General features: G+C 42.7%; 2 protein-coding genes across 2 annotated transcripts; both read right to left on the bottom strand.

The window, feature by feature from the left end:
- Nucleotides 1-9,581: 9,581 nt before the first annotated feature.
- Nucleotides 9,582-10,355, bottom strand: LOC149211670 (uncharacterized). Its single transcript, XM_089388455.1, has one exon. It carries the CDS (start codon nucleotides 10,353-10,355, stop codon nucleotides 9,582-9,584), a length of 774 nt encoding a protein of 257 aa, XP_089244581.1.
- Nucleotides 10,356-11,077: 722 nt separating this feature from the next.
- On the bottom strand, nucleotides 11,078-11,706 carry LOC149211669 (uncharacterized). The gene is made up of 2 exons (XM_089388454.1): nucleotides 11,558-11,706; nucleotides 11,078-11,465 (listed from the first exon to the last, which is right to left on the bottom strand). Exons 1-2 carry the CDS (start codon nucleotides 11,704-11,706, stop codon nucleotides 11,078-11,080), a joined length of 537 nt encoding a protein of 178 aa, XP_089244580.1.
- Nucleotides 11,707-12,161: the final 455 nt, after the last annotated feature.

Raw genomic sequence — 12,161 nt, 5'->3', positions numbered from 1 at the left:
AGGTGGCAAACCACTTCCTCTCTATGGAAATCCGTAGCCGAACCACCCAACTCAAGATAGATAGTAGTACAGGAATTTGTTAGGACGAAACTTCCGCCGTTTGTTTGTTGAAAAACACCTCTGATTATGGTTGGCGCGGGTACGACTTTGTGACAGAGCGCAAAATGGTGCACCCTCTTTGGAGGATTTCCCAAATTGGCGCGAGGACTGCACTATGGAACCGCGCCAATGGAAAAAGGGCTATTTTTAGGGTTTTTCAGCAGGAGATGTCTTCAGGGCAAACAAAGTTCATGTTCAGAGGAATGTAATGCGAGTGTTTGTAGGACATGTCACTTCTCATAGGTCCCGGAATGAGTCCTCCAAGATACGGGAGAGGGGTAGCAGGGATGGTGACAAATTGTTGTGTAACACAAAGCCTTTGTCAAAATATTTGCATCTTGTTCCTATGTCAGAATGTACTACAACAACATAATCTGCCTCTACATAGAATCTCGTAGATGGTGATACTGTATGTCGATATGCTTGGATCAATCATGAAATACAAGATTCTTAGAGAGTTTGATACAATTATGATTATCATAGTAATTCACAGTAGGATCCATCATCTGACCAAATAACCCAACAAGAATCTTTCTCATCCAAATAACCTCACATGTTGCTTGACTTGCAACCATGTACTTTGCTTTTGCTAAATAGATATTTGGTTCTTGTTGTACCAAAAAATTGTCGCTGACCCAACACTAAAAATTCCTCTTGATGTTCTCTTCTCGTCTAATGCACTCCTCACCCAATCTACATCCATGAAGCTTTGTTGTTTCACTCCCTCTGTCTGTATGTACCAAAGACCAAACTGAGTAGTGCCTCTGAGGTATCTCAACACATGCTTTGTTGCCTTCCAATACAATTTGGTTGGCTTAACCATTTCTTGACTAAGTTGGTTAACTGCATAACACATGTTTGTTCGTGTGTTCACCAAATACATAAGTGAAACCACAAGCTTCCAATAAATGGTAGCATCCACTACTTCACCTGCAATAGCATCCTATTTCTTCCAGTTTCCTGCTAGAGGAGTAACCATGGGTTTGCACCTATCCGTGCAGAACCTCTAAAGTATATCGTTGGCATACTTGCCCTGAGAGACAAACAATTCCCCATCTCCTTGCCATACTTCCAAACCAGGGAAGTAGTGCATGAGGCCCATGTCCTTCATCTCGAACTCTCTTGCAAGGTACTCCTTGCAAGATCTAAACAATTGTTAATCACTATTAAGGATCAAGTCATCAACATATAACACAATAATCAATCATTTACCTTCTATCGTAATGTGATAAAGGTTTTCATTTGATTCACTTTTGGTGACTCCCAAACTGGTGAGATAGTTATCGATCCTGGTATACTAAGCACGGAGTGCTTGCTTGAGTCAATACAACTCTCACTTGAGTTTGCACACATGTGGCTCTATGTCAAAGGTATCAAACCCCTCTGATTGCTCCATATACACCTCCTCCCGAATAACTCCATTGAGGAATGTTGCCTTCACATCCATCTGGTGGATCTTCCACCCCATATGCATTAACAGTGTTAGAATTTACCTAATGGATGAATACCTTGCTACTAGAGCAAAGGTATCCTCATATTCAATTCCCTCGACCTGAGAGAACCCCTTGGCCATAAATTTGGCCTTGTATTTCTCTATGCTTTTGTCTACTGCATGTTTTACCTTGTAAAGCCATCTCGAACCAACCATTGATTTGTCTGCTGGTCTTGGGACCACGTCCTAAACATTGTTTAGACATTAGAATCATATTACTCTACCATAACATCAACCCATACTGGTTGTTCTACAAATTCCTTGAATGAGGATGGCTTAGTCTCTACGATCTCACTCATTAGAGCCATGTAACCATTATATCAATCCGGTGACCTCCTCTACTTGCACTATGATGTGGGTGCTCCCACATTCTATCTAGCATCCTGCAATAATCTGTTAGCTTCCCTAGTTCGCTTCCTTCCTTATCTGTATGTCTTTGCTTGAGTGGATGTATCCACTCTTTGCTCCTATGCTTGTGGCTGCTCCACAACTTCCTAAGGTTCTTCCTTTGGAGCCAAAAGCTCCTAATCAGGTTGCAACTGAAACTCCCTCTCAATAGAACACCTCACTTCCTTCTCTTGGTCAAATTTCACATCCCTTCTTACCACTGTCATCTTGAGGGATGGAAAGCACACATGATAGTTGTGAGGTGTTTTTGTATACCCCACAAATATGCCCAATTATGTTTTCAACTCTAGCTTTTTCCTTGCTTCCTTGGAAACATGGTAGTAAAATGATGATCCAACGATCCCGAAGTGTGACACAACTAGTTTATGCCCTAAAAAAGCTTCCTTTGGTGTATTCATTCCAAGACTCCTGTGAGGACTCCTGTTTTGCAAAAATACCGTTGTGTTGCATGCTTCAACCCACAAGTGCAGAGGTAGGATTTAGTCATGCAAGATCGCCCTTACTGCTCCCACAAAACTTCTGTTCTTCCTCTTTGCCACCCCATTCTGTTATGGGTTATGGGGTGTTTTCAACTCCCATCGAATTCCTTCCTTTTCACATAAATTTAAACTCATTCGACATGTACTCACCTCCGTTATCACTCCTGAGAGCCTTCACTTTCTTGCCAATTTCTTTCTCAACAAGTGCTTTGAATTTAACAAATTTGGAGAATGTTTGGTATTTCTTCTGCATGAAGTAGATCTAGCACTTTCATGAGAAATCATTTACAAATATGACATGATACCTATGTTTGGTAATGGCAGCTATCGAGAAAGGTCCACAAACATTAGAGTGGATATTTTCAAGGACTGCATGCGCCTTGTTGACTCGACCATTGAAGGTGGATTTTGTGTACTTCCCCAATGTACACCCTTTTCACGTATCTCGTTGCTCGAGTGCTCCTTTGGGGAGGCCTCTAGAAATATGTTGCATGATCTTCAAAGTGCCATAATGAAAATGCCCAAGTCTTCTATGCCATAATTCACCAACATCTTGGCTCTGCACCTTCTCTGCTTTTGTGCTCAATGTTTCACAGTCTTCCACATCTAATTTGTAGAGGTTCTTCACTCAAACCCTAATCCACTTCACTTATCCTATGGTGATGTGTATTAGGAAATCCTTCCCTTTGTTGAATATCACATTGTAGCCACGGTCTTCCAACACAACTATGGAAACTAGATTCTTCTTCAGAACCAGTACAAACATCACATCCTTGAGCATGAGAGGGGAGCCAGACTCCCTCTGAAAAGTAAATGTACCAATATCGATCATGTTATACCTTCCCTCATCTCCCATCTCGATGTGCATCTGGAGATCCTTCTCCTCCAAGTCACAGAAAAAGTCTTTGTTCCTCGTCATGTAGAATGAGGCACCACAATCCAGATACCACACAATACCCATCACTATGCTTGCCATGCATGCAATGAGGGTAAAATCAAGTTCGAACCATGAAGCCAAATCTTCACTCGTTACTCCTCCTGCGGTCTTCTTGCTTTCCTTCTTGTGTGGACACTTCATTGCATAGTGCCTGAATTCATGACAGTGAAAGCACTTGATTCTGGAAAAGCCTTTCCTCTTGCCCCCTTGACTCAAATATGCTTTGAATTGGGATTTCTTCCCCTTCCCTTTTTCTTCCTTTCCAGCCATGGCACGGTTCTCCTCATCCTCACCCTTGGATGAGGTCCCATCTCTAGTGTTCCACCTTATTTCTTCCTGCACTAGATCAGACCATAACCACTCCCAACTCAGTAGTTTATCTCTACCATTTACTGAATATCGATAGCTATGCCAACTCTTGGGAAGGCCCAAAAGGGCTAGATCTACCAAGTCTTCTTTAGGGAAATTAACACTGACCCTACCAAGTTCATCACGACAATGTGTAAACCTACTCATGTACTATAGAATTGTGTCATTCTTTTGCCTCTTGATACTTCGAAGCTTGTCCTTGAGTGCTAGCTTCTCATGGTCACTATTGTTCTTGAACAATTTTTTCAATGCTTTCCACATTATGAACGAAGTCTCTTTTTCATGGAGATTCAAGAAAATATGATCTCGAACTCCCTCCAATATGGTTCTCCTCATTTTGGTCACATCCTTCTTCCATTGAGAAATATTTTTGGCATCAGATGCTTGGGGTTTTGCTACACTTTTCTTGATGTATTCTAGCAGCCCATTATCATCCAATATTGCCTCCTTTCGGTCCTTCCATGCAAAAAAGTTTTATGTGCCTTCCAAGGCATACTCGAGGCTGAGTCCATTGAAAACCATCTTCTCAGTCCTAAAGAAAACCTGCAACATCGATCTTCAAATTTGAAACTCCTGCAATGACAACTTCGAAATCTCTACTCTATAGTTATTCCAACTCTGATACCATGTATAAATTAATGTGTAGATTCAATCTTGCTAATGAAATTTGCTAAATCACTAGACTTGAAGCTACTCTACTGATTTGTGGAAGTTAATTCACCATCTAAAACAAAAATCATAGACATGCAAAAGGAAACATCACATTTGCACAAAGATTTATCTAGGGGAAAGCAAATGTTGAAAACCCCTTACTATCTATATTGCATTAATCAAAGAATAGACAAGAAATACAGTGCTTGCTCAAGCCTGAGCACACCCTGCAAGTGTATAGTCTATCCCTCTACCTGGCTGACTGAACCTGGTCCAACACTTAGCCAATTTCAAGCCTTCCCAAGCTCCTATTTCCTTGTGTTGTTCCCTTGGGAAATTGCCCCTATTTTTTAGGAATTTTACACCAAGGAATTGCCCAATAACCTTAGGGAAATCTCTGACTACATGCACCACCTGTACACATTGGAATATGCTACAAATGATAATACACTCCCTTGGAAACTCCATCTCAACTATGTAACTCGAATTCTCTACATGCAACAATTATTTTGGGTTGATTAATCAGTTAATTGCTTGATCACTGAGTTTGGTTGAAGTTCCACATCCATAACTTGACCTCCACTAGTTCTTTTGATAATTAGAACTGGTTAAATAGGCAATAACTCAAATTAATTGAAATATATTGCTACAAATTAGAAATCAATCATGTAAAATTGAACTCAAGTGTCTCCAACTCAAATTTATTGAGTTAAATGAGTGACAAGAACCATGTCACCTCAGTTAACTACCTCCAAGTATTCTGTTGAAATAAAAATTCGAATTTTAATCTAATTTGACCAAGGCAAAGTCAAAACTAGATTTTTTTGTTGCATTTCCGACAATTCATGTGCATAAGTGTCCTTGTTAAATTTGTTTTTTAATAATAACATTTATTACATGAGTAATGTGATTACATCAATAAGTGTGGTCTGTATTGGAATTGGGCTTGAAGAATTTCAAATCTTTAAATTATGAATAGTGTAGATTTGATAATCTGAGAATATTATTCTTGTAATACATGATCCAACGGATAATATGAAAAGTGTGTGAATCATTTTTCAATTTCTTACATCCCTTCTTAGCTTTAATTTATTAAAAAAATGTATTAAACATAGATGTCTCGTTATTCTCCTACATTGGGATAGCTAAAAGTTATCTGTTACACAAAATGTTTGCCTGTAATATCTACCCTCCTCCTCATAAATGTGGTTGGCTTATGTAACAACTCTCTATCATATTCTCATTGATGCGCCATGTTCTCTTTCACCGGATCATAAGTTGGTTTTCCATGACTACTATTTCTAATTTTCTTCTCTTTGCAATGATACCCTTTATTAGAGGCCACAAGAATCAATAATAGCATAAATATCTATGAAATGGTTGCGAATAGTAGCCTTCCTTCACTTACATGTGCGCAGCATGGCAACAATATTATTAAGGTTAAAATAATAATGTCGAAACTAGAATTGCAAGCCTTGTTTTTATAGCGTTCTATTAAAGAGAATCAAACATTGTCATCCATAATCTAGCGTTGCCATAGATCGTCTATGAGAGACGAATGGAGACAAGCGAAAATAGTTGGTTTAAAAATAATAAATTCTCCATTTTACTTACCACCAACATGTCCCTAAAACAATGCCTTTTATTTTAGTGTCTCCCTAAAACAATTCCATTTAATGTTTAAACTCAAAAGACGTTTGTAAGTTCCAATATAGGGCATAAAAGTCTTGGGCTAAAGAATTTTTTCGATTAAGATCTGAAGGAGTCTATACAAAGTAACCCAGAGGAAGGTATGCAACTTGTATCTGATCATATACATTATATTTACATATTTTCAAAAATTTTCAAAATGTCACCCACAGTGATTACTGTTCTGTAGTCAATAGATAAAAATGAAAATAAAAAGTTAGGGCTTGTCAGCCCTCTGCATATCCCGATCGATGTATGGTCTATGGAAGTATTGGTAGATCTACTCTAGACTGTGCTCACAGATCAACCATTCCCCTCTGGGATGATGTGTTGCCGCTTTTGAAAGTTGATCCGCAAGTTCGTTGCACTCCCTGTAGATATGAGCACATGAGATATGATCAAAATGAGTTTTTAAAAACAAAACATCATCCAATATGGTTATGAGAGTATGAGCATGGCATATAGAAGTACAGTTGAACCAGTTAATAACAATCTTGGAGTCCCCAAAAACTTGTAAATGCCTGCAGTTTTTGTTTAATGCAAAGTATAAGAGATGACGAAGTGTTAAGAGCTCCACAAAATTATTTGTGCCATCCCCCAACCCCATGCAAATATGGAAGATATGTGTCTCAGAAATATATAGGATAATGCCACCTCCACAACCCTGGTCCTGTGTAGAACCGTCGAAGTAGGCCCAAGGGTGCGATTTGTCTATGACCTCCGGAATGATGGTACGAACCGTGGCTACTAGTTCATCATCCGGGATTTCCATGTAACTATTGCATATCTTAGGGATAATGAGTGGCCAGATTATTTTCTTTCCACGAAATATGTTGTTGTTCCTGCTCATCCATATGTGCCAGCACACAATTAAAGGTAGATTTCAGGTTTTTGTATTAGGGGCATCAGACCACCAGCAGTTCCAGGCATTCAATATACAATCGCCAACCCAACGCTGAGATAAATTTAGAGTATGCATCACCTGCTCCCAGACTTGCTGAGTTGAGGGGCAGGAAAGAAATAGATGGTGATTTGATTCCTCCTCCCCATGACATAAAACACACCATGAAGGTCCCTGAAAAGAGCGTTTCCTGAGATTTGTTCCGGATGGGGTCTTGTCCATGATTATGTTCCACATCAGGAGATGAGTTTGCGGCGAGCCTTTCAGCTTCCATAATCCACTCCACCAGCTTTCCAATGAATTTGGTTTATGGCCAGCATGTATAATAGGGTATCCCTCCTTTGGTGTGTAAATCCCCTTCTGAGCAAGGCCCCATATCAGTTCATCATCAACGTCCCTTAGTCTCACATGGGATTCTATTAAAGCCACAGTGTATCTCCTCCACTCCATATGCCACTGATCTGGTATATCAAGGGCCTCCGTTGATAGCCACGCTTGCTAATATATTGTTGTATTTAATAAGTCCCCAATCTGTGCGATGGTTGCCACTCCACTATGATTAAGGAAATCAGTCAAACCAGGAGAGAGATTGTGTAAGTTGCCACATCCAATCCATGGATCAGTCCCAATGCATACAGACATACCATTGCCAATACGCCAAGTAAGACCACTTCTTATGATGGGAAGGGTGTGTATGACAGCTCTCCAAATCACTGATATTCCTTTCCTGTTCCAAGCAGGTAACCATATCCAGTCCATAACTATACAAGGCCAGATATATTTATAGGTAACCACCTCCATCCAAAGGCTTTTGTGCTTCAGGAGAAGCCATCCTAGTTTGGCCGCAAGTGCTTGTGCGAATGCAGAAAGATTTTTGAGGCCCCAGCCTCCCCATTTTTTGGGGGCTGCAATTCTATTCCATTTGACCCACGCATAGGGTTTCCCATCCTTGTGTCCCTTCCATAAGAAATGGAAACATACTCATTGGATCCTGTGTAAGATACCTTGGGGGATCCAGGCTAGGGACATCCAGAAGACCGGGGTTGCTTCCAGAACAGATTTAATGAGCACCAGTCTACCCGCTTTGGATAGTAACCGATGGCTCCAATTGTTTAATATTTTTTCCACCTTGGCAATCAACCAGGTCCAATCTGCAATTTTGTATCCATCTGCTTTGATCCTGAATCCCAGGTACTTCAAACCATCCTCCATTATCAGGTTTTGGAAGGGGAAGTTGTGATATGCTTGACAGGTCTCCTGTTGAGAGCAAGCAGATAGAGTAATAGTGGATTTGGCCCCATTAATTTCCATCCCTGTTGCGGCACAAAATAATTGCATCACTTCAGAGAGAGTATTGTTGTCCTGAATGCCTCCATCTAAGAATATCAAAATATCATCCACAAAAAGCAAATGCGTAAGTGTGCATTGCTCCATGATCTTGAGGCCCTTCAGCCTCCCGGCTCTTTTTTCCGAAGCAATCAGCCTGCTTAAACCTTCCATTACAATAAGGAAAAGCAGTGGGGAGAGTAGACATCCCTACCTGATTCCTCGCTCTGCCTGAAAGAAATGGGAGGTTGATCCATTGATTAAAGTTCCAAAGGATACAGTTGTGATGCAACACATGATCCATCTGATGAAAGCAAATGGAAAGCCCAAGTGTGTAAGGATCATCCTGATAAAAATCCAACTGACCTGGTCAAAGGCCTTTGAGAGGTCAATTTTGAGCATAACCCCTTTAAGCTTCTTCTGTTTGATGGAGTGGAGGACTCTTGTGTTGTATCGATGGCCTCATGGATTTGACAGTTGTGTAGGAAGGCAAACTGTTCAGAGGATATGTTGTCCGATAGGATTGGCTTGATGCAATTGGCAATGATCTTTGCAATGATTTTGTATAGGCAGTTACAAAGGGATATAGGCCTGAAGTCACTGAAGGATAGCGGGGAGTCTGTCTTGGGTATGAGAGCGATATAGGTGGAATTTATAGGTTCATACATTCTGCCAGATGAGCGGCATTCATTGATCACATTGAGAAGGTCCGGGCCAATAATGTCAAAGAAGGTAAGATAGAATTCCACGGACCAACCGTCTGGTCCCGGACTTTTGTCCTTCTTAAACCACTTTAGGGTACCCTCTAGTTCCCCCATAGTAACAGGTTTGATGAGGTCCTCCTTCGACCTTCGAGTCTGGTTCCACAAATCTGGGGTAATGCCCCGCAATGCGAATAATATCAGCTAGAGTTGTGCCTGGTGGGGCTTTGAAAATCTGCTTGAAGTGAGTGTTCCCCAACCTAGCCAGTTGATTATAGGTTTTAGCAATCAGACCCTGTTCAGTAGGCATCTGCCAAATAGTATTGCTGGCTTTCCTTCCATTGGCATATTTATGAAAGAATTTAGTGTTGCCATCCCCAGCTTGCAACCAAATTTCTCTGCTTCTGAGCCTCCATGTTTCTTCCCGTTCTAGCAGGATCTTGGATTTCTAGGCTTCCAAGTCCGTAAGGTGTAGTTTTGCTTTGATAGAGGTGTACCCTCTGCCTTGTTCATCCGTTAGAGAGGCCAACTAATTTTCAATATCACAGAGGGTATGCTCCTCCCTGGCCTTTTTCCCCTTGGCCCAATCAATGGATATTCTCTTGAGATTGACCAGGTTGCGGCAGAAACCATCGACCTTCCTTTGATCATTTGGTAGGGGATGAGCTTTCCAAAATTCCATAACCAACCTGAGATATTCAGGGTCCTTTAACCAGGTCGAGTTAAATTTGAAGGGGGCCCTAGGTTTTTTAAAGGAGCTTGCCACTTCCAGATAGATGGGGGAATGATCCGAGATCCCACCAGTGCCCACCCACTGTCTGTAATTAGTGAGGGAAGTGAACAGGTCTTCATGTATGAGAAACCTGTCAAGTCTTCTACCCAGAGCTGCTTCTCCAGTCCTTCTGTTGTGCCATGTTGGCATCTTCTTGTTCATAGGGATGTCAATAAGACTGTGTTTCTCTAGAAGTAATCCCAGCTGATCCAAGAGTGGATCCAACTGTGAGTGGTGTCCCCAAGATTCTTCATGACCAATGGTGAAGTTTAGATCTCCCCCTAGAATAGTGGAATGGTCTATCAGGGGGTTCTCTAGTATCTTCTGCCAGAAGTCCAGTCTACTGTGGTTGGGGGCGTAGATGTTCATAATACAGAGAGTTCTGCCCAATTCAGCTGAAAATATATCCATACCCAGGAATCCATGACCTCCCCAAGCAGAGGTGACCTTGATGGATTGAGGGTTTACCCCAAGCGCTATACCCCCTGATCTCCCAACAACATCCAGAGCTTGAAAATGCCATCCTGGCATGATGGTTAGGAGAGTCCTAACAATCAGCTCAGATCTACCCAGGGTTTCTTGTAGGAAAATAATATCACATGGCTCACTGCCCAAAAGTCTCTTAAGAGCTATTTTTTTAGAGGGGCTAGCTAAACCCCTACAATTGAAGGATAGCCACTTCATGGGGGAACATTGCCAAGGGTGTCTTGTGCTCTAAGTACCCTTTCAATGGTGTTCTATCTGCCCTGGGCTACATCTACCCTAGCAATCTTGATGGCTTTGTTTGGATGGCCTCCTCCGGGTGGGCTTCTGCTCAACATGAGAGGGTGTGATGCCCAATCCAAGCGTTCCAAGGAGAGCCTGGTGGTGGGAGCGGAGGTTGTAAGGATGAGAGCCCGAGGCAGAAGGGGATGTAGGACAGTCTTGGAGCCCCTGTGCAAGTACAACCGGGGGGGTGGTGGAAAAAATAGACAACGGGGATCAAGTGCACAAGTGATGGGGGAGGTGACCATACAAGGTGTAGATGCAGATGATGCCAAAGAGAAAATAAAATGACTAACATTCAGTGCAGAGGAAAAGGGAGAAGAAACAGTACCTGTTGTAGGAGAAGCCACCGCAACAGATCGAGATCTAGTCATAGGAGGGGAGATTGGCGGCATCTGGGAAGCACAGGATGGTTGAACAGTGTCCCCAACTCCATCCTTTGGACTATCTAGACCTGTGGGTTGCTCATCCACAATCAGGTCTTTTGTCTAGCGATGCTTCGTTCCCTTTGATGCAGGAGGAGCAGACGGTGAGAGCAGTGGGCAATCTTTGTAAAGATGTCCAACCTTATGGCATCTTCGACACTTGAATGGGACACCTTCATAATCCAGATTTTGTCTGTGTGAGAAGTGCCTCCAATGTAGGGTTATCTTCTCCTCCAGGCCTTCTCTGGTATCCAGATGTACCAGAATGCGCGCCATGGTCATAATCCCCGATGTTTCATAGGACTGGTCATGTTCCAAATAGGTGCCTAGTGCATTGCCTATGCGCTTGAAGACAACCGAAGACCAATATTGCATAGGTAGCCCTAGTAAACGAACCCAGATTGGCCCAGCTCCCAACTGTTCCCTCTCAGGATCAAATAAAGGATCCCATCTTTTCAGCAATACGGGGCTAATTCAATATGCCAAAACCTTGAGAGTATCCAGTCTGTATACTCTTCCCTGTGAAATCTAAGGGCAAACCACCCTCGTGCGAGCACCCGAATGGTGGGCATTTCTTTGAGTAAAGTGCCCCAAATCTCCATGGTCCAGTGACGTAGTCTCTCCACAGAGTAATTCCGCCCTCGAACTCGGTCCACCAGGACCTTCTTGGCCGTATCAGCTACTTCCCCCATCGAGAGGTTGAATCCCTATCCACGGCTTTTAGACACCTCCCTTTCTTAACTTTTTTCTGACCTCCGAGCCGTCGGGTAATCCCGTAGGAGTCCCCTGATGCCCTGGTTAACCGTCTGCAGGGTGGAAGGGGTAGATTTAGGGTTTGGGACCGGCGTGCTGAAGCAGCCAGAACAGATGGGGGTGCTGGGTGTAGGGCCGCTAGTATTAAGGGCGCTTCTGACTTGTGCAGAGGATGGGTGGGCAGCAGCCCCAGGTGGAGGAATGCCTGAGAAGGTAGGGTTGTTGGGCGGGGCAGAGATATGAGGTAGGCGGGGTAGCGACAAGTTGAAGGTAGGGGATGGTTGCAGGCAGGTGCCGAGGAGGTTCAAGGTAGCCGGGGAGAGCGAAGGGCAGTCCAAGCCGGAGGCATCTTCAAGGTTGACAGAGGGCGGCGGGTGGGTCACAAATGGCCCAG

This window comes from Pinus tabuliformis, chromosome 1_1 (genome assembly GCF_031772625.1).
Source record: "Pinus tabuliformis cultivar Carrire ecotype Pingquan chromosome 1_1, CPIR1, whole genome shotgun sequence".
NCBI classification, from domain to species: Eukaryota; Viridiplantae; Streptophyta; class Pinopsida; order Pinales; family Pinaceae; genus Pinus; species Pinus tabuliformis.
Note: the sequence above shows the minus strand (reverse complement) of the source record. Positions and strands in the feature narration are given on the sequence as shown.

Excerpts from the sequence above, each read along its gene's own strand:
- LOC149211669 (XM_089388454.1), bottom strand. The coding sequence starts at position 11,706 with ATGGGGGAAGTAGCTGATACGGCCAAGAAGGTCCTGGTGGACCGAGTT. Across the intron at positions 11,466-11,557 it reads ATTCGGGTGCTCGCACGAGG|ATGGGATCCTTTATTTGATC; the intron begins GTGGTTTGCCCT and ends ATTGCTGAAAAG.
- LOC149211670 (XM_089388455.1), bottom strand. The coding sequence starts at position 10,355 with ATGCCAGGATGGCATTTTCAAGCTCTGGATGTTGTTGGGAGATCAGGG.